Here is a 22,447-nt window from a genome sequence, read left to right on the forward strand (position 1 = left end):
TGGGAAGGAGCTCTAGGTTGGCCAGTGCGACGGGCGACGGTGTGAGCAACAAGGCGGGGACAGAGGCCAGACTACGGTGGGCGGTGGGCGGCAGAGCAGGAGGGAGGGTTCGAGGGAGTAGAAACGGGGCTGTTGGCATTGTTATTTCAAGCGTGTGTGTGTGTGTGTGTGTGTGCGCGCGTGCACGCCTGTGTGTGGTGTCTGCAAAGCCAGGAGAGAAAGGTTTCTGCACAATGTGTTCGTTACAAATAACTGGTTAGTTTTCAAATCACCAGCTCAGTATTTTCCGTGTGTTTCCAGATGTTTGGGACCCTCTCTAATGTATAGATTGTGCTTTTTTTCAGATTCGCAGTTTGGCCCATCAGATTAAATTTGGAGATACTTCCCCTGGAAACACAGAGCTGAGAACTTGAAAACTGGGAAAGAAGTATCACGTGATTCCCAACTTTGCAGGGAGCTGCAGGCCTGCCTGCAGGGTGGGGAGAGAGACCTTGGTAGCCATCGGGGAAGGCAGGATTGAAGGAAAGGCTTTTCTGGAAGGAGAAAGCTGGGGCATGGTCAAGGCTGAAGGACACGCAGAGGAAGGGCGACCTGCTGCCGGAGGAAGTGGGAGGGGGCCTGGGGGGCCATCTAGGACGGCCCTGAAGGCCTTGGAAGCCATGACTCTGAATGTCTTGAGGGCCCGGACTTATTTTCTTTGGTATCTCTTTCCCAGAAGGTGTTGGAATGTTAATGAGTGGATGATGGTAACACCAAAAGGAAGGGGAGCAGGGAATGTGGCCAAGACTGCCAGTTGCCTACCTCAGTATTCCTCCTCTTCTCCCTACTAATAGAATCATGATTTTAGCTGTCCACATTGCCTCCCCAAACAAAAGACTACATTTCCCAGCTTCCCTTGCAACTAAATCTTGCCAATGAGATTCAAGTGGAAGTGTCATGTAGAACTTCCAGGAAGTTCCCTTAAAAAGGGAAGAAATGAACTCTTTTCCCTTCCTTTCTCCTTTGCTACCTGGAGTGCTAATGCAATGGCTTGAACTCAGCAGCCATTTGGGACTATGAAGATGGGACCAGATTAGGACACTGGAGTAAAAAGAGGACTCTGAATTCCTGATGACCATTGATCCATCCTATTAGCCTTGAACTGCCCCTTTGGTGCTTCTTGATTGTAGCGGTGGAGGTGGGCTACCTTCTTAACTCGGTGGTTGGGTCTCCACTACTCACAGCTTGACCTGATCCTAACCAACCCATGAAGCCGGCTAGAGACAGGTGTGAGGACTCCTTGAGAAGAAGATGTGGCTTCTGGTTCTGGCCTTCCTATCACTACAGGTGTGCATGCCCTTAGCTGAGTCAGTGACTGCCTGGAGTTGCCTTCATTTATAAATGACCTCCATGATCATTGCCCTGCCTGTGTATAGGCTGATGGTCTAAACCGAATGAGGTCAAGTATGTACAAACAGTTTGTATGTCTAAAACAATCACAAATGAAAGACGTGTGTACTGCCTGGGTAGGCAACTGAGCCCCACAACTGGCCAGGTGCAGCTCCTTCAACCCAGTGGAGCTTGGACCTTCCTTGGGTAGACAAGGTGGGATCCACTGAGCATCCAGCTCCATTTGCCCGTTTACTTTTAGGTTCATTTTGGGACAGATCATTCCGACACACCACCTACTTGGGAGACTCCATGTCCATGGAGAGGGAGTGAGGATACGGTTGTTGGTAGGTAAAGGGCCAGAGAGGGTACGGGGTGTCATCAGCCAACCTCAGAAAGACAACAACCCCACCAACATCATGAAAGCTCTTCCAGGGGACTTGTCCGCACATGCAAGACTGCTGTGCCTTATTACTTACTCTTCGGTTCATATAAACGCAACACAAGTTTGCTCTCGAAGAGTCTTGACTCTGCTCACCATCCTCCCTGTCACCCCACCAGACAAAACTTATTCTCATTAGCTGCCTGACCTGTCACAGATGGTCTTAAAAGAAATGCGAGAACAAAGTTCCTTTGATCAAAGTATCTTAAAATGTGTCTGCTCACATTAGGTCCTGGTGATAAAAAGCAGCAAGAATTTCCCCAAGAGAGTGAAAAGGAGATGAGGTCAGTGACATCAGTATGAGTGTGGGCACACTTGCTGGCCCTCAGCCTGGACTATAACATCAGAAGCTTGAGTGTATGGGACACCCAGAAGGTGCCGAATGTTGTTTAGTGGCGTAGCTTATGAGAAGCATCTTAAAGTCCTCATCCCGGGGCACCTGGGTGGCTCAGTTTGTTAAGCATCTGCCTTTGGCTCAGGTCATGATTTCAGGGTCCTGGGATCGAGCCCCACATCGGGACTCCCTGCTCAGTGGGGAGTCTGCTGCTCCCTCTCATTCTGCCCCTCTCCCTGCTTGTATGCACTCTCTAATGAAAAATTTTAAAAATCCTTAAAAAAAAAGTCCTCAACCCTAGTTTACTAATGAATCAATTGAACCTCAGGGCAGTGAAGTAACTTGGCCAAAGTCTCATAGTTAATAAGTTGGAAACTTGAGATTCCAGCAAGGTCTACTGGATTCCCAAAGCCCAGTGTACTTTCCATTACTTTCTGCTGGAAGTTCCCATGTTTAGTGTTAAGCAGCATTTCTTACTTATGCATACAGTATTATGTAACAAAACCACATATTAAAGGAGGTCCTTTTGATCTCTCTGGTTGTCCTGACATCTCTTTCCCCTCCTTGCCTTCCTAAAGATGAAACAAGGTCCCAAGGGAAAAGAACCTTAAACTTCTTACATTTTGGTTTTCAAACAAAAATAGCTCCTCTTGGTTTAGCTTTTTTGTCTGAGAACCTTAAAAACCTTCCATGTCTTAGCCCTCCCTGCAAAATAATGTCTTTGCAAGGTGCTCTGCCTCTTGCTCAATTCTGCATTGAAAAAACTCCTAACCCTTGGAAACTGAAACGTTACCTTATATGGAAAAAGCGTCTCTGCCGATGGGGTTCCATTAATGATTTTGAGGTAGTAGTTTTCCCATCTCCATGTGGATGGGCCCCATGTGCCATCATGAGTGTCCCTACAAGAGGGAGGCAGAGGGGAAATTAGACTTCAGAAGTGGAGAAAATAATGTGGCCACGAGAAGCAGGGATTGGATTCTTGTGGCCACCAGCCAAGGAAGGCCAGCAGCCACCAGAAGCCAGAAGAACAAGGAACTGGTTCTCAGAGCCTCTAGAAGGAGGATGGCCCTGCCCACACCTTGATTTTGATGAAGTGGAACTGATTTCAAACTTCTGGCTTCCAGAACTGGGAGACAGTGTCTGTTGTTTGGGACCACCAAATTTGTGGTATTTGTTACAGCAGCCACAGGAGACAAACAGTTCACTGGCTGGGAAGTGGGCAATGTAACAACTGAGATTGCCTGTTTCTGGGGGTTTGGTGGTTGCGGGTGCAACAGGTTCACCCCCAGATAAAATGCATGACAACAAAATGGTGCAGAAGTCTGCTACTTGACTGCTAAAAAGCATTGAACATCGAGTCTCGTCAGACCACCTATTTCTTAATAATTCAGGGAGGACCTGGAAGGAAATAGGGCAGGAAGACAAGCAAATCATCTGATGTTTTCTGCAGTTGGCTATCAGGAACCTGGCCTCACAATCTTACCTATGGGTAATTCTGTTAGGTGTTAGGTAGAGATTTTCATACCTAACTCAATAAAGGTGAAACATACTACCACAATTCCCTACAAACTGCATTAGCAATGGCCTTAAACTTGAGTCAGGTGTGCCATACCAACCACAGGTGTCTCAGCTCTCAGGGTCCCAAGATGCAACTCCATGGCAAAGTCTAACAACTTCCTGGTGGGATTCTTGGAGTTGGGATGAAATATTAGATAAGTGGGATCCACAGACCCCCAATCACTTCACCTGTTCACCTACCAAGTCCCAGTTGAATCAACCAATGGCTACAGCTTTCCAGGTGCCTTACTGGGACCACCAACTTGCCTTGAGCACCTAGATGGAGTTTCTCCTCCGATGTCTCTCACTCAGCCTCTGACAAGCAATGGGAAGCAATGAACCTTCTTAGCCACTGTCTGGACCACATCCACTGCTCATTGCAAACCGTCTCCCTGTAGACTATTTTGGTTGGCTGAAACTGGTTGACACACTATTTTCAACTTTTGGTGACCACACACTTGGTTCTGACCTAAATTTTGACTACATAGCCCTTAGCTCTGCTCACCCCTGCTCACCACTGAGCTCCTTTGGGCTGGGTTAGTTGGAATCCTCCCATTAACATAGCTCTCAAGGTGGCCTTAACAAGATGGGAGTCGAGATCACTAATTTACCAACAAGCTTTAATGGAACCTCCAGTAAACCTAAAGCACTTTGCCAACAGCCTTAGAAACCTCAGTCCTCACAGCATCTCTGTGAAGTTGCTGTTGGAGCATCTTGGGCTGCCATGGTCCAGAGTTGAGCCCAGCAGAGTTGGCAAAGACTATGCCCACAGCATGGTTCCAACCGCTTATGAGAGGAATCACCCTTAAGAAAATGTACCAAGATAGTAGTTTTCCCATCTCCGTACTTTGTTGGTTATTGTTTTCCATTTGCTTAGGTTTATCCTTTCAATCCCTTTGCTAATTAAATCGCTGAGAAGTATATACTGGTAAGAATAGACACTATCAATGTAGTGAAAACAAAACTCCTTTCTGTTATTGATGATAAACCATTTCAGAGAAGACCAGGCTGAGTCTAAAGGATTTAGGTAATTGTAAGGGGAAGGCAGAGAGAGTAGTTCATGGCCACAGGACTTGGCCACCTCAGGGCAACACACAATGCTCGTTAAGTTAATGACAGATGGAGCATGGACCTGGACCTCTGGCTCTTCATCTTCTTTTGGCCTCATCTTGTCCTGCTGCCTTCTCTCTTTGACCACAATGGCACACTTCCCATAGGTCTTCTTCACCACATCACAGAACTCAAAGAAGAGGCTATCTTCCTGTTTGATGCATAACTCATCTCTTAGGAACATCTGATACTTCCAAGGCACCCATCCATGTCTACCACCAGCATGCACAATACACCATGTTGGAGTTTGCACGAAATACCCATCACTTAGGTCTTCTCCAGTTACGAGACTTTCAGCGATATCGGTTTCTCCAAAATATACGGTCTTAAACCCATCATACTGCAGCGTTCTCAGGGTTTTCAAGTATTGGAGACATTGCTTCCTCCTGACGTTATCAAATGAATTTCTGGTAATGATGTTTCTTAAAAGAGTGTTTGCAAAGTGAGGCATGGTGTCTCCTCCAGGGTTTTTAAAAGCTTGCATGTCTCTCTCTGTGCCCATCTGGCAAAAGTGGCATGATGACCTCACAGAGGGCTTTCTTACAACTAGCCCAGTCACAGAGATACACTTTGGCTTTCAAAGCACCATGAAACACATACTCAATACAATTTTCTTCTGGCTTATATGGTATGGGAAATGCTAACTGTAAAAAATGTTTCTTTGACATCGCTTTTCCCATGGTTTGGGACTGGCAATTGTATTAGTTTGGTAGGGCTGTCATAGCAAAATACCAGATTGGTGGCTTAAACAACAAATTCATTTTCTCATGTTTCTGGAGGCTGGAGGTCTAAGATCAAAGTGTCAGCAAGTTTTTGATTCCTTCTGAGGTCTCCCACCTGGGCTTGTAGGTGGCTGCCTTCTTGCTGTGTCCTCACATGGCCTTCCTTCTGTGGGCACCTATGGCTCTAGCCTAATCTCTTCCTACGGTCATTAGACCTTGGTTTAGGGCCCCCCCATAGGATCTCATTTTACTTCAATCACCTCTTTAAAGACCCTCTTTCCAAATAGAGTCACATTCTGAGGTACTGGAGCCAGGGTTATATGGCTTTGACATATAATTTGGGTGAGGGGGACACAATCCTACCTACCATAACAATCTTTTAATAGCGACGAGCTACATTGATGACCCCTTTTCATTTGGTTCATGAGGATGAAGAAGAATATCTACATTCATGCATCCATTACAAATTCATTTATTGAGCTCATACTAAGCACTGGGCATTATTCCAGGCACCAGTGGTACAGCTATGACATGTCCAGTGAGACTTGCACAGGCGTGTGGTTTAAGTCTGCACGTGCGTGGAGTTCACAGGTGGCAGAGGAAGGTGTAACAAAAAGTATAAGGAAGTCAGCCTGCATGCCTTTTATTGGACTGCCAAATCTTGAGCTAATTCAGTAACTGATCTGGAAATCACTTTTAATTATATATACTCTGGGCAAAAGAGAGTTTTGTCTTATTTTGTTTTTAAATCCCAATAGGCTCTTCAATTGCCTTTGTATTTTCTTTTTCTTAGAGATAAAGATGCTTCATAGGGGGGCATGGGTGGCTCAGGTGGTTAAGTGTCTGCCTTCAACTCAGGTCTTGATCTCAAGGTCCTGGGATCAAGTTCTGTATGGTCTTGCTCAGCAGGGAGCCTGCTTCTCTTCCTGCTTGTGCTCTCTCTCTCTGACACGTAAATAAATTAAATCTTCAAAACAAAACAAAAAACAGATGTTCCGTAAGTGTGCAAAACCAATTCCCTCATATGACAATGGGACCGGATGACTGGACTGTTTGAAGTTCAGTGATTTGACAGGTCCTTCGCTTGACTATTGAATGGCTGATCCTTTCTCTTCCCACCGTGATTTTCTTGGGACTCAACTTAGGCAACCCTGGACAGTAAGATTTCCCCAGACTGGTTCACATGAAGAATGTGTTCTCTGAACAACCTCTCAGAAGCCAGGATCAGTGAGTTTGGGTTGGTCAGTAGCTTATGGCTATTTTCTCTTAGGATTTCTTTTATAGTGGGGACCATTTTTCAGACCAAATTTGATAGGAATGCGAAAGATGTAGAACAGAGGTGTGGCTACTGTGGTTGAAGTGGTCATGGTGGCCCCAGAGTCACCCTGTTCAGCCACTCCCTTTCCCACTGTCCCAAGGTCCCCTGGGCTCTGGAATGGCAGTGTGAAACACTATATAAAGCAATGAAGTCAATTCTAAGACAACAGTTCTTTGCTTCTTTCATCCAGTGTTTGGGTATGGATATGAGAAATGTGATCAGAAGTATAGAAGAAAAAGTGTTATATTATCTTTTGTGTAAATATATACACATAACTAAATAATAAGTAAATATGCATACTTTCTTATATTTTCATTTAGGTAAAACAGAAGAATGAACCAAGGATGAGTTAAAATTGCTTACCTACAAGAGGCAGAGTAGAATAGAAATACAGACTTTTCTGAACATATCCCGTTTTATTGTTTTAACCAGAGAATATAAATATTTGGCATTTTTAAAAAACAAAAGTTAAAAAGGAAAGATAAAACAAAAATATGCAAATAAATCTGAAACGAATAAATCTACTTATCATGTCAGTAACAAAACAAAACACCCAATCCAGTCACACCCAATCAACAAAAACACTCGATCCAACTGGAATGTGTACTTCTGCCCCTCAGACTGCAGTCCCTAATATTGTCTCCTATTAGGGGAACCAAAAGTCCTTCTGTTCGAAGGGAAGGAAATATACAAGATGAGCTTGGGACATCTTGTCCAGCCTGAAAGCACAGAAGCCATCAGAGACTCCCAGGATCTGTTGGAAAGACCTAAGAGTCCATTTAAAAAGCCTCCCATGACCAACAATGGAAAAATTTGAGCATCAGTCAATAAGGAAATAAATAATGACTCCAAGAAATTGAAGTAGAATAAATGTATAAAAAATTTTGAGTACCTTATAGTACCGAAACAATCAAAACAACAAATCACACAGACAATTAAAAAAAAATATTCAAAAAAACCTGTTAGTTGCCTGGGGGTGACATTGCAGAGCACTACTACACTGTTTTGCTAATTAGTAAAGAGAAGAATCAAATGCTTATCTTGCCTTTTCTTGTGTGAATTCCGTTTCAGACTGGGAAATGACAGGATGGCCAGACCAAGTGGATGTCATATCAAGGTGATGGGTGTGAATGTGGCCCTACTGGGCTGTATAGGGACACGGAATAAATCTGAGTACTGGGGTCATGGGCAAAGGCTCTGGTACCAGATAAACCTACTGGTCAAATCTTAGCTCCACTCTCAGTAGCCTCAATTTCTCTCTCTATGAAATGGGAGACTACCTATGGCAGAGTATTGAGGCAAATATAATTCATTGGCATGGAGGGGACCAATGGCTATTTAGGAAGCACACTCTTTGTTTATACCTTGTCTGTACACTTCCTGCTTGCTAAGTGGACTGTTGATTAAATCTTTACCCCCACTGATGAGGTGAAAGTACTTCCTGTTATTTCAGGAAGTGGGGAGGCAGGGAAGAGAGCGGGCATTGGGGAAGGGGAGGGTCTGTTAACTGTCAAAATTGAAATTAAAAAAAAAAAATTGTTGGGGCACCTGGAAGGTTCAGTCTGTTAAGCCTCTGACTCTTGATCTCAGCTCAGATCTTGATCTCAGGGTTAAGAGTTCAAGCCCCACACTGGGATTCATGTTGGGCATGGAGCATTCTTTAAAAAAAAAAAAAAGTTCTATTACCTTTGACTTTTAAACACAATGCATAGGTACTGTAGATAATTTCCAGCCTCACAGAAATCACTCGTCCCTACTATATCCACACCTGCTTCACTCACCAGCCAGAATGCTATTGGAATTGTTCTGTGTCTCACAGATGGACTTAGGAGTATAGATACAGATCCAGGCACAGACGTTTGATTTAAAAAAAAAAAAAAATCATACTCTATATTCTGTAACTTGCTTTTGTAAACCTCACAATAAATCACAGACATTTTCCCATGTCATTAATATGGAAAACCTCATTGTTTTTAATGGTTATATTGTATTCCATTGTTTGGATGTGACACACTCTATTTGGCAAATTCCCTATTTTGTGGTTATCTAGATAGCTTCAGGGTCTTTGCTATCTCAAATAATGCTATGACGAATATCTCCTCATAGTTGCGAAGGTCTGATGTAGATATATGCATCTATAGATGGCAGGGAAAAAGAGAGTTCAAAGTCATTAATGGTTTAAATATTGGTAGATATTGCCAAATCATCCACTAAAAAGTTGCTACCAGTTTGGACCCCTCGGATTGCTATCACCACTTGATATCAGTAATCTTTAATTTTCACCCATCTGATAGGCAAAAAGGGCACTTCACTATTTTACTTCATTAATTATAAGTAAATCTGGTCATAGAGTTTTTAAAAAGATTTTATTTATTTATTTGACAGAGAAAGAGATCACAAGCAGGCAGAGAGGCAGGCAGAGGGAGAGGGGGAAGCAGGCTCCCTGCTGAGCAGAGAGCCTGATGCGGGGCTCGATCCCAGGACCTGAGACCATGACCTGAGCCAAAGGCAGAGGCTTAACCCCCTGAGCCACCCAGGCACCCCTGGCCATAGAATTTGGAAAAAAAAAAAAAAATGACAAGAGGAATTTGGAACAAAACACACACATTTAGATGGCCTTAGGGGTTATTTTTAGAGAGGGCACAGGGGCCATGGGTGTGGAGGAACCAGCCAAAGGAGGAGTTATGGGGCTGGGCCCAGATGGACTCCCAGTGGGGTGCCCACCAGACCTTGAAGGTAACTGGGGAGGGGGTCCTGGAGTCAGAGCGATCAACAGAGGGAGGCAAAGCCAAGCCACGCAGCCCTGGCAGAGAATCCTTGTGTGCCCTGCCTTCACTGGCCTAGGTGGAGACCTTGCCAGTGTCTGGGCAGGACCAGGAAGTAGCCTGACCGGGTGGCCAAGGGGCCTGCACTCAAGCAAACCATTGCACCACACACAACCACAGAAACCCCGAGAACCTTCCATTTTTCCTCTTCCCTTGATTCTGCACTTCCTCCGCTTCCCCTCCTTGGCTGTAGGTTCCACTGGGAGCTCCTGAGGGCCTGGGAGAGAGGATATGACCACACCAGTCACCTTCCATTTTGGAGATGTTGGTCGGTGACGGAGGGATCTGTGTCCATGATGACTTCTAAGCAACACCATAATCACCTCTCAGGAGAGGAGTCCTTGCCAGCCCCAGAAGCACCCCATGCCCCTTCCCAATCACAGCTTTCTCCCTCAGTCCTAATAGTAACTGCTTTTCTAGAAAATTCTTCTTTCTTCCCTATAGCCTGGATAACTGATATTCTAAGGTAGAACACTGTAGTGCATTTCTTTAAATTAATTTCGTATAATTGGAAAATCAAGTGTGTTTTATTCAAACAAAAAGTGACAGAAGTCCTAACTCGAATTCACAAGGGGAGGGGTTGTAGGGGCATCTTAAACTTGGTGAGGATTGCTATAGTTTTATTGATTTCTGCCCGACACAAATCATGCTTAGGATTAAAAAAAAAAAAAAAGGAAGAAGTAGAAGGAAAGAAAAAGAAAACATCTGGAAACTGGTTGTACCAAAAAACAAACAAAACAAACAAACAAAAAAACGCCCAAAACCCCAAAACAAACAAACAAAACTAAAACAGTTGGCACACATATGAATAGATATGCATATGTGTGCTAGTTTGACTCTTCCTTAGTTGCATAGGAAACATCATGTTTATTTATTTCGATCCATGACACTGGACTCAGGCATTGTTGGGGCTCCTCAACCCCCCATTCCCAAGCTTAGAGCACTGGCAGGGCACTGAGGTCACCCATCCACGCTGCTCACTATGAGCACGCCAGGAGACACTCAGATCCAATTCTTGTGGTCCCATCACCTGGGCCCTGGAGATTTGCTGGGGCTGAGAACCTCTAGGTGTGCCCTAAACCACTGCCCAGGAGGCCCAGTCACATTCAGAGGGGGACCAAGAATGAGCAAGTTGAAGACCCCCAGAACCCTCACCTAAGACAGAGGCTCTAGGCTGGGCTGGGGGATAGCTCTGCCCCATTGTCTCTGCTCGGCAGCCCTGGCCGCCTGTCCCTCCACAGGGCCAGTAACACAGTCTCCCATACACAGGGGGAGCAGCTGCCCTCAGACTCTGACCAGGCCCCCTGAGCCTCCTCCAGGGCCTAGAGCCTGGCATCCCCTACTGGAGGCAGAGCGGGAAAGGAAAAGTGCTGAGAACGACCCCAACTTTGCAACTCACAAGCGATCTGCCCCTGTACATGTGTGAGTGGGTACCTGTCAGACTTCCTGCCTCCTCCCCAAGCCTGCTCTTGGGAAGATACTCCCAGTGAAATGCATGTGGCGTGGGAGGTCACAAAGCCCCTGCTTGGCCAGTGACTGGGGGTGGTAACGATAATGTTTGTGGGCACTGAGCTCTGGAAACCGCCCTGGGCCCTCTCTGCAAAACACCATGGGGAGCCCTCCATGCAGCCCATGCTGTTGGAAGGATTCTTGCTTCATTGTCAGGACCAAGTGTTGAGGACGAGAGGGCAAAGGGGCTCCTTCTCCTTGCCTTGCCGACCCAGAGAAGAATTCTCAGTTGCCTCTCTTCCTTCAAAATGGATTCTTCATAGGGCTAAGGAGAGTTGATGCGAAGGTCCATGGGGGCTTCTCAAATTCCTTGATTCTCTCTGGGGCTTCTTTTCCTCACATGTAAATTGAGAGAATTGGACCAGGCAAAGGCTGAGTTTTGTTTGCCTTAAAATTTGATGTTTTTCTTGTGAATATGTAAGATGTGTGTGAGTGTAGATGTAAGAGTGTATGTGTGTGTGTATGTGTGTGGAGATATGTGTGTGTGTGTGTGTGTGTGTGTGTGTGTCGATGGGGGGTGTGTTTACATGAGTGTGTGTGTGTGTGTGTGTGCATGTGTATATACATGTGTGTGAATTTTAATCACCCCGGACCCGGTGCGGGACGCCCACCTCCGGATATGCTTCCTGTTTTCTCGGCAACTGAGTGACCAGCTCCCAGGGAATGCCTTACTCAGGCCAGGCCGGGAGTGACAATGCTTCCCACTATGCACGCCTCCCACAGCTCCCTTCCCACGTTATTCCCAGTTCTCACTGCTGGGAAGGAGCTGGAACTAGTAGTCAAGGGAACTACTGAATTCTCTTCAACTGTCCTGAGCTCACTTCTTGCCTCATTGGCTGAGACAAAATTCCCCCTTCTAACTTCTCTGTGAGCCCTCACCTGGCAGATAAGAACCAGCCGCCTGAGTTTAAAGTTTCCTCCAGGGTCTGCCTGGTCTTCAATGGGGTACATGGAAGAATCATCTGGGGAGCTCTATGAAATTGTTTCCATCTGGGCTCCAAGCTCAGAGGTCCTGATGGAATTGGTCTAGGATAGGTTTGGGCATCATCAAGATTTTTACAAGTGGGGGTGCCTGGGTGGCTCAGTCAGTTAAGCATGTGACTCTTGATTTTGGCTCAGGTAATGATCTCAGGGTCGTGGGATTGAACCCCATGTTGGGTTTCCACACTCAGTGAGGAGTCTGCTTGAGATTCTCTCTCTACTTCTGCCTTTCCCCCTGCTCAAACTCTATCTCTCTCAAGTAAATAAATAGAAGTCTTTAAAAAAAAAAAAAGATTTTTCCAAGTGTCTATATGATTCTCTCTCTCTCTTTTTTAAAGATTTTGTTTATTTATTTGACAGAGAGACAGCATGAGCAGGCACAAGCAGTGGGAGTGGGAGAGGGAGAAGCAGGCTTCCTGCTGAGCAGGGAGCCTGATGTGGGACTCATCCCAGGACCCTGGGATCATGACCTGAGCAGAAGGCAGATGCTTAACAAGGGAGCCACCCAGGCGCTCTGTCTACATGATTTTTAAGTGAAGCCAAGGTGAGAACCCATGTCTTAGAACAAGTTTTAATTAGGGCCTAGTGGGGAGCCCAGGAGGTGCAGCATGTTAGAGCTGACAGGGTTAATTTTGAAAGGAAAAGAACCATTTTTAATGACTTTTTTAAAAAAGATTTTATTTATTTTTGTGAGAGAAGGAGGGAGCGCACAAGTGGGGGGAGGGGCAGAGAGAGAAGCAGACTCCCTGTTGAGCAGGGAACCCCTTGCAGGACTTGATCCCAGGACACTGGGATCATGACCTGAGCCGAAGGCAGATGCTTAACCAACTGAGTTACCCAAGTGCCCTTTAATGACTTTTGAATATAGAAATATTTGTTTTATATAAATGCAGAAGAGAGAAAACAGGGTATGGGTTTGAGCTTCTCCTTGCTCCCTTTGATGGCCTGAGGAACCCCATGGTGCACGGTATCCTAGTCCGTTCCAGCTGCTATAACAAGTTACCACAGATTGGGGTGGCAGGCTGTGGGAAGAGCTTAAACAACAAACATTTATTTCTCACAGCTCGGGCTGGAAGTCTAAGATCAACTTCCCAGTAGATCCTGTGTCTGGTGAAGATCCACCCCTAGGTGCAGACCACCAGGTTCTCATCGTATCCCCACATGGGGGAGAGTAGAGATGGCAAGATCTCCCATCTCTTCTTAGGAGGTCACAGTCCCATCAGGCAGCCTCCATCCTCGTGACCCAATCACCCTTCCCAAAGCTCTACCTCCTAATACCATCACAGTGGAGGTTCGGATTTCAACATGAATTTTTGGAGGGCACAAATATTCAGTCCATAGCACACGGTTTAAGAACTCTGTATCTAGGGGTGCCTGGGTGGCTCAGTGGGTTAAGCCGCTGCCTTCGGCTCAGGTCATGATCCCAGGGTCCTGGGATCGAGTCCCGCATCGGGCTCTCTGCTCAGCAGGGAGCCTGCTTCCCTCTCTTTCTCTCTCTCTCTGCCTGCCTCTCTGTCTGTCAAATAAACAAATAAAATCTTTAAAAAAAAAAAAAAAAAAAAGAACTCCGTATCTAGTTCAACTCTGTGGGCTCATTAGAGTTGTTCCCTGGACTTTGGCTCTTAGCCCTCCAGGCACATGGTAGGTAGGAGTACACCCCCCCACCCCCCGTGGTTAGGAGCAGCCATGGGTTTATTCTAACCAGGGAGTGGTGGGCAGAAATGATGGGTGTCCTTTCAGCCTGGAGCCTTTAATGGTCCAGGTGAGACCCTCCAGAGCTCTTCCCTTCAGCAATGAGACCAGCAGAGTTCAGAGATGGAGTGTTCCAGAAACCTGGGACTCAGAGTAAAGACAGTAGTAACTGGGAGTAGAGTCCCAGCTGACCTGCAGTGCATCTGTGGCAAGACAGAGAAATAAACCTCAACCAAACAAGTAGCCTCCCCAACTCCTTACCTTGAATGAAAACAGAAGTGTATTTTGGACAAAGACTTGATAGAAACATCACATGGACTTCTGAATCTGATAGTCTAGCTTTGAACCTCTTCCCAGCTGTGTAATGACAGACAGGATTCTAAATCTCTCTGAGCCTCAGTTCCCACCTTCCAGAATTTATAAGAGGACCGCCTGGGTCTATATCAGGGCTCCTAGCATTTGGTAACATTCATGCAGTCTTGGTTTTCTTCTCTTCCTCTTGCACCCGCTTGTACACCTGCTTGCATTTCCCCCGCCCCCTCCTGACAGTACCATGAGTTTGGTTCAGGAGTTCACCCAACTCCCATGAAGCTCAGGTTCTTCTGGAGGACGCCACAACTCCTGTTCCAGACTCAAGCCAACCCCCATATTCCACTCCCCAGCCATCACGTGGTTCAGGCTGTGCTGTGACGGAAACAGCCTCCAGGGAATCTCACGATTCTTGCTTGGATTTCTGGGCACTCAGGCTCCAAGAGAGGGCTCATCTCACTTCCCTGCATCTCTCTTTCCCGAGGAATAGATCTGTCCTTGATGTAAAAAAACCTCCCCAATGCTTGTTCAAACACATCCAATCCCAGTGAGGGATGCAGCCTGGGCTCCCGCTGGGACCCCCACTTGTTTTCTGCTAATTAAACTTCCTAATATAACAAAACCCAGTGGGTTTGCAAGGGAGGGAGTGTGGGATAAAGGTCCTCGCCTGGCTTGGTGAGGCCACAGCTTCCTCCACACCTCGGGCTAATGAAGGGACGTGCATGCAAGTGCTTGTCTGGGCCTTGGTGACAGTTGGGGCAGAAAACCTTTGAGATAATCAGGGTTTCAAACCACGCAGGAAGGACATGACTGGAGAGCAGACAGCTCAGCATCTCCCTGGCAAATATTAATTACAATAATAATACTCTCCAAAGAACATTAGCATCTGTGCGCATGGGAGAGCAACCAGAAATCCATGTCATGGAAATGACTTTTACGTAAATAACATTTACGACTTTTATTGAAGACTTATCGACACAATCCTGCTTGTCGGCTTCACTGTATTGAATTTTCCAGTGCGTCAAATTATATGGGTTTATGCCGATGGTGGGGGACATAAATCTGCCCTGACCTGAGGTTTCTGGACAATTTCTCAGCCGTGTTGTAACGTATCGTCCCAAATCACCAACACTTTGCCTGTGCTCTTCTTACACAGAGTTCCCAGCTGGGGAGAACTTGCCTTCTGTCACACGCTGCTGTGGTCACCTGACCAGGTCTGGGAGGAGGAGCCTAAGTGGGGGGGCGGTCCATAGGATGCAGAACCTAAGAGAGACCATGACACCTTCTTACTCCTGCACAGCATCTGCCCCTCTGGAGAGACATTTATTACACGCCAGGCAACGTTTCTCCCGGAGCACTTTCTTACATTATCCCCCCCCCCCTCCATCCAGCACAGATTATTTCTGACCAAGGGTACCTGCCCCTTCCCTGCTCCCAAAGATCCTGGCTCTCCTCTAGCTTTGCTTTCACTGTGTTGCCATGTGTGGTCCCTTGACCTTCTCCAGGAGACTGTGTTTTTCTGTCTTGCTGTTCCTAGCTCAGTTCCTGGCCCTTTGCCAGCCCGCCATATAAGAAATGTGTATTTGGGGGGTGCCTGGGTGGCTCAGTAGGTTAAAGCCTCTGCCTTCGGCTCAGGTCATGATCTTGGGGTCCTGGGATGGAGCCCCGCATCATCGGGCTCTCTGCTCAGTGGGGAGCCTGCTTCCTCCTCTCTCTCTGCCTGCCTCTCTGCCTACTTGTGACCTCTGTCTGTCAAATAAATAAACAAAATCTAAAAAAAAAAAAAGAAATCTGTATTTGGTCTTTGCTTCAGTTCCAAGCACAGAGCTTCTCTTCCTCCTCCTCCTCCTCCTTCTTCTTAAGATTTTATGTATGTATGTATGTATGTATTTTAGAGAAACAGAAAGAGAGCATGCAAGCAAGCAGAGGGGGTTAGGGGGAGGACCAAGGGGAGCAAAAGGAAAGAATCTCAAGCAGAACTTCCTGCTGAGTGCAGAGCCTCATCCCGGGACCGAGATCCTGACCTGAGCCAAAACCAAGAGTCTGACGCCCCAGCGTTGACCCAGCCACCCAGGTGCCCCTCTAGCACAGAGCTTCTAAAACCCTTGCAAATATCCTGAGTTAGAGAAACATCTTTTATTGTTGGTAACTAGTCTCTGTCAACTGGACCTGAGTTTATGCTACTAAGATGACCTTGGTGAGCCCAGAGATAGCAGGTTGGGAGCCCATTGCCATAGGAACCATTAGTGTGATGAGAGGGCTGACACCGGGCGTCACGGTGGTGAGGTGGGCTGGAGATTGAGTTAAATCACCAGTGGGCACGGATTTAATTTTAATCGGGACCCATAAAAACGGGATTCAGAAAGCTTTTGAATTGGTGAACACAGAGAAATGCGGGGCTGGGGGGTTGCCTCTCAGAGAGCCTGGATGCTCCACACCCCTTTCTGCACGCTTCTCCCCATAAACTCTCCCATCCCGCCATTCCTGGGTGTGTCTAAACTTGACAGGCTAGTAATGAAGAATTTTTCCTGAGTTCTGTTCAAGCCGAGTGCTGCTGTTCAAGCACATTACTGAGCCTGAGAAAGGCTTGTGAGAACCCCGGATGTGGAGCCCGCTGATCGCCCTGGTGACACCTGGGAACTAGCGACTGGTATCTGGAGTAGCGGCGGTCCTCGGGGGCAAAGCTCTCAGCCCGTGGGGTCTGCCGGAACCCTGCGCAGTGAGTGTCACACGGGGGTGCTTTAGAAAGATGAGGTTGAGAGCAGAGGAGTGAGGGGGGGGGAGAAAAAATGGGTTATAAGTTGTTCCCTGGGAAGCATCCTCAATGCAATTAAATACAGGGTTTGGTCCCTTCCTGACCTCTGAGCGCTTGCCATCCCCTATCTTATAGTTCATTCGATGCTGTCGAAGGGCACCTTTTGCTTCAATGGAAGAAGTGGTCCATTGTCTGGGTAACACTGGAGATTATATTAAAGGCTTCCTGTAACCTCAGGGCCCAGAAGCCCGTTGGCCTTCATTTCACTCACCACTGGTCAAGCTTGCTTGGCCGTGAACTTTCATTCTTCAGCTCAGACCTTGTACCTTGCTGGGGGCAGTCAGGAGACAGAAGTCGCATGATCAGCTGTGGGTGTGTAACGTACAGAATTACAAAACTGAAACAGGGAAGAAGCTCTATGGATGGAAAGAGAACTCGAAAGGTGAGCCAAGGCTGAAGAAGAAGAGTGCAGGGAAGGGACTTGGAGGAGAGGGGGTCCCCTTCCCCAGGCTGGGGTTCAGACCTGGTTGGAGGATTGTGGCCTCTGGGTAAGGAGAAGTCTGCAGGTCCTGGGATGGAGCTGTGGTCTTTGAGCAGGAGGACGTGATTCCCCAGGTGCAAGAGAGCCGAGGCTGGTGGGCAGGTGCAGGGGAGCTGGGCACCGCCATCAGTGGTGTTTCCTGTGGCCCTTCCGATGGGGATGCCACACACCCCACAGCCCAGGCCAGGCTCCCCCTGCCAGTGAGTGGGCTCCTGTGAACCTTGAACTCCATCTGGCACAAAGGACTCACCCACATACTGTGTTAAGAGACTTGACCAAACTGGCTTCTCCCCAACCCCCACACTAGGCTCTCTCTATAAAGGTGACCCCAGCCCTATGCTGAGTCTTTGCTCAAGAAAACACAGTGCTGCCCAAGCACAACATGTATGTGGTCCCATAAGGAGCATCCTGTGTACGATCCACTTGCCGAACTGTTTTCAGCAATCCTCCACCTACCCCCTTCTGGAGTCTTCCATGTCCCCCTGGCTCCAGTCCCTTCTTACTCCTTTTTTGTTTTCAGCTTTATCTCAGTTGGAGTGGAGCTCAGTCTGTCCGGCAGTCTCCTCCTTCTTCTGTGGTCATCCTAACGTAATCTGTCTTACTGCCTTTAGTAAAGGTCCGCTGCTGTTTTTTCTTTAACACTGTGCCTTAGTCAGCTCAGATGACCATAACAAAATACCACAGGCCGGGAGCTTAGACAGCAGATGTTTACTTCCCACAGTTCTGGAGTCTAGGAGTCAAAGATCAAGGTGTCGGCAGATTCGGTGTCTGGTGAGGAAATTGCCACCTTATTGCTTCACACAATGGAAAGAGAGCCCTGGTGTTTTTCTTTAGATAAGGACCCTAAACCCATTATGGGGGCTCTACCCTCTTAACCTCGTCTAACCCCAACACCCCCCACAGATCTCACCTCTAAATACCACTATAATGGGCCGGGGAGCACCTGGGTGGCGCAGTCAGTTAAGGGTCCAACTCTTAGTTTCAGCTTAGGTTGTGATCTCAAGGTTGTGTGATGGAGACCCACATCGGGCTCTGTGTGCGGCATGGAGTCAGCTTGAGATTCTCCCCCTCTCTCTGTATCCCTCCTTGCACATGCACACACTCTCTCAAAGAAATAAATACATCTTTAAATACCGTTACAATGGGGATTAGGATGTCAACATACACATTTGGAGGGGACACAAACATTCAGCCCAGGGGACACCATCAACACCCTGACTCCCTTATGTGCCATTCTCCACTGGCCTCTGTCCTGGACAGCTGTTACCACTGCCTTCCATCATGGGTGACTAGATGCCCTCCTGCCAGTGAGGGGCCTCCTACATCCCAGTGCTCTCTGTGCACCTGGCCACCGGCACTGGCTCCCCTGTCCCCTGAGAAACTGTTTCCTGCTGCCCAGAGACTACGGCCTAGCTCAGGTCCAGGCAACCCCACAAACTTTTCCACCCTCCAGTGGCTGCAACCAGAGCTTTACCAATGGGGTCTAAACCCCAGCCTTGGTGAGGGGACTCCCTTCCAAGTTTGTCCTTCTCTGGGCACTCTCCCTCAGCCCTCCCATATGCTTTAGAGTTCTTTTTATATTTTTATAGTTTCTTATCATTGTTGAATAGTCTGTTTAATGAAACTTCCTCTGTTCACATGACCGTATGGTATGTCTCCAGCTTTATTTGTGGGTGTTACCATGGAGGCGGCATAGCACGTGGGGATACAGAGGATGGGTAACAGACAGAAGGAACAATCAAGGTACAATGACGCTTAGTACCTGGTCCATACTGAGTCCTTTTATTTTAACTTTTATTATTTTCACAGGAGTATTGTTATTTTTTTAAAGCACATCTGTAGAAGGCTGGGCAAGGGGAGAAGGCTTTCTGGAAGCAATGATATCTGAGCTGATTTGAAGACAGACGAATGAATGGGGCATCTGGGCAACAGGGCAGCCACTATGGCCAAGGCTGGAAGCTTACCCGGCTCCTAAGGCCACTATAAGGACCCAAGTGAGACACACAGATAAATGTACTTCGTAAATGCACAGAGAGATTGTGAACAATTGTGATCCAATGACTTTTGCTTGCTGGAACTACCTTCTTCCTTAAGAACAACGAACTTCCTTGTTTAAATTCAATGTTCATTAGATTTTGTCTGGGTACTGGACATTTCCACCAGAAGAAGTGCCCAGTGAAAATTGTTAGGACCTATTGTTCCCAAGGAAATAGCTCTCATTGTAAGTAATGAAACTGACACACTAGTGCATCCTTCTTCATTCAGCAAATATTGATTCTGTGTTTTGCAAGGAATTGGTAATGTCAAAATTATTCTCTCTCTTAATCTTGAGAGCTTGACATCTTGAGGTCTGAGGAGGCGAGTGGGCAGCTACTCCTCTACCCTTGACCGAAGAATGTTCTTCCTCCATCGGGGAAGGTTGTCCTCTTTGCCCAGTGTGCAGCTTCGGAAGGGGGGCACGTGGAGCGGTGAGGGAGGAAGGGGACACCCGCCTAGCCAGCCAGATCAGCCAAATCAACCCTGGTGATCAATGGGGTGACAGATGTCACAGTCAGGGCTCCCTCACACCCTCTTGTCTTTATTCTTAAGTTATGATTGTCCTTCTCTGGTGATGGGCAAGTCACTGGAAAGACATTTCTCAATGTGTTCTGCCATACTGCTAGGTCCCTAACCTACTCCCCCTCTGTATCTTTTCTCCTTCCCTTGAGAAGGGAATTCTTCTCTTGGTCTCCTATAGAACAGTTCCCCCACGTTCATGAGCCCTTGGGGTCTCACTTCCTGTACCAAACATTTGGCAAACAAGTGCAGTTCCCAGCCTGGGAGAGATTCTGTTAAATAAAACTTTTACTTTGGCTCATCCAAGTGTTTACGAAGTGTTAGAGCAGCCATGGAGGAGACACCAGTTCTGCCTTAGGGGTCAAGATGTTTTCAAGGAAGGTAACACCTGGGCAACAGTCTTTTTATTGGTATTTTTCTCCACAGACTTTTCCTTAGGAGGAAGCACATGACTCGGCCTCAGCCAGAGTTCTCTATTCCTTGGGCCCACCCTCAGTGATTGGTCTAAGGGGTAGACACCTACTGTACCTGATCCAAAGCAATATTCTCTCTGACATTTGACACTTGAGCAGAGGCGCAGAGAGGCAGAATGGAAAGTGAGCCATCTTCTGGGAGGACCATAGAGACATGGTTAGAGACACAATTCTCCAGCAGGGGCCTCTGAGGGAAGGCTCTGAGCAGACTAACATCTCTCCTTCCCAAGGCCTGGTTATGCTGCTGTCCTTTTGATTCTGGGAGCTACCCCAGCTGCCTTCTCACAAATCCTCTTTTTGTGAGGAGAGGTCAAAAGTTGGCTGCAGTCGGTTTCTATTGCTGCCAAGAGAAGAACTTTAACTTTAATTGAAGAGTGAGTTGACATTCTTCTGCTCTAGTGGAAATCTAGACAATCAGAATCCGTTAAAAGAATCAGAGCCACCAGCCACTCTAGGAACTGCTGGTAAATACTGACAAATATTTAGTCTTTAATTTTTTAATTAATTTTTAAAAATGTGATGGGGTGCCTGGCTGGCATAGCTAAGCACCTGCCTCTTGGTTTCACCTCAGGTCATGACCTCAGGGTCCTAGGATTGAGCCTCTCTCCGGCTCCGTACTCAGCGTGAAGTCTGCTTGGAATTCTCTCTCCCCTCTCCCTTGGTCCTTCTTCCTCCCCACCACTGTCTGTATCTTTCTCTCTAAAATGAACCTTAAAAAAATAAACAAAATAAAATAAAATGTTGTGATAATTACATCGCACATGAAAATGCAGCTGAGCTGATTAGAATTCTATTTAGAATAGAACTGTTCCAAACACACAGGAAAACTCTGGTAACCTGGGTTTGATTTGGTAGAAATCATGGCACCATCAGCCACAAATCCCCAGAGGAACCATTCCTGGAAACTGTTAACCAGATCCATTCTGCATTGATTTTAAATAATTTCCATTTCAGAGGAAGGTCTTTATCTGACCTGATCCCCTAATCTTGGGGGTAACTTACAATAAGGATAAAGAAAGAAAAGGTGTCTGGAATGTTGGGAATCAGCTGTCTCCACGAGGGTTGAGGGAATGTGCAAATCTCTTCCCCACTTGCTGAACTGAACACCCACACACGGTGGTCCTAGTACCTTTCCTACTAGTCCGACTACGTGGGGTTTGCCAAGATAGTTGTGGACTTCTCTCAGCCTGAGCATTTTATATTTAAGACATTTTGCATAAAATATTCATAATACTTGTGTCCCACCAGTCTTGCTTAAAATGGGGACTTCGCGGATGTTGTCCCCATCCAGGAACACATCTTCCATGCAAACTGTAAGTCCAGCTCCCCAGAAAACAGGTTAATTTGGATCAAGAAACAGTTAGGTGTCCTGGGAAAATGTCCTTGGATCTCATGTAACTAATGATATCTGAGTGGCAATGGGAAGATGGCAGCTTTGCACCTTAGGGAACACCACAGGAACCTGTTCCTGATCACATGTCTAACATGACAAGTCCTCCTTGGGGACTTGAGTCAAGAGTTGGGGATTAAATGGAACAGAATTACATTGAATGCTCCTTGAGAAGTCAAGTGATGTGAAGTATTAAAAGTGATCATTGAGCTGATATAAGAAGACTACCAAATCTTCTTTTGCCTAAAACACAAAAATCCTAGAAATACAAAAACCTTGGTGAAAGAAGGGGTTCCAACTTATCACATCGTATTGCTCCTCTTTTCAAATGCTATTTCAAGACCCACTTCCCTCAGGAAATTATTTATCCAGTAGTATCATATAGGATATTTTTGGTTGAGAGGGGTCAGAAAGCTTAATAAAGGAAATTTATCGGCTCACAAACTGAAACAGTCCTGTGGCAAATTAAGGCTTTGGGACAGTTTGATTGGGACTCTAGTCTCTATGATTTTCTCAGTTCCTTGCCTATGTTAGCTTTTGCCCTCAAGTTGGCTTTTCTAACGTT

General features: G+C 46.6%; 1 protein-coding gene and 1 long non-coding RNA gene across 2 annotated transcripts; both read right to left on the reverse strand.

Moving 5' to 3' along the window:
* Positions 1–4,320: 4,320 nt before the first annotated feature.
* On the reverse strand, positions 4,321–5,282 carry C2H21orf140 (chromosome 2 C21orf140 homolog). The gene has a single exon (XM_059165297.1). It carries the CDS (start codon positions 5,260–5,262, stop codon positions 4,507–4,509), a length of 756 nt encoding a protein of 251 aa, XP_059021280.1. The 5' UTR covers positions 5,263–5,282; the 3' UTR covers positions 4,321–4,506.
* A 9,838-nt stretch (positions 5,283–15,120) lies between these two features.
* Positions 15,121–18,034, reverse strand: LOC131826000 (uncharacterized). The gene is made up of 3 exons (XR_009351387.1): positions 17,446–18,034; positions 17,194–17,288; positions 15,121–15,430 (listed from the first exon to the last, which is right to left on the reverse strand). It is a non-coding gene; the product is annotated as an uncharacterized LOC131826000 (long non-coding RNA).
* Positions 18,035–22,447: the final 4,413 nt, after the last annotated feature.

This window comes from Mustela lutreola, chromosome 2 (genome assembly GCF_030435805.1).
Source record: "Mustela lutreola isolate mMusLut2 chromosome 2, mMusLut2.pri, whole genome shotgun sequence".
Lineage (NCBI taxonomy): Eukaryota > Metazoa > Chordata > Mammalia > Carnivora > Mustelidae > Mustela > Mustela lutreola.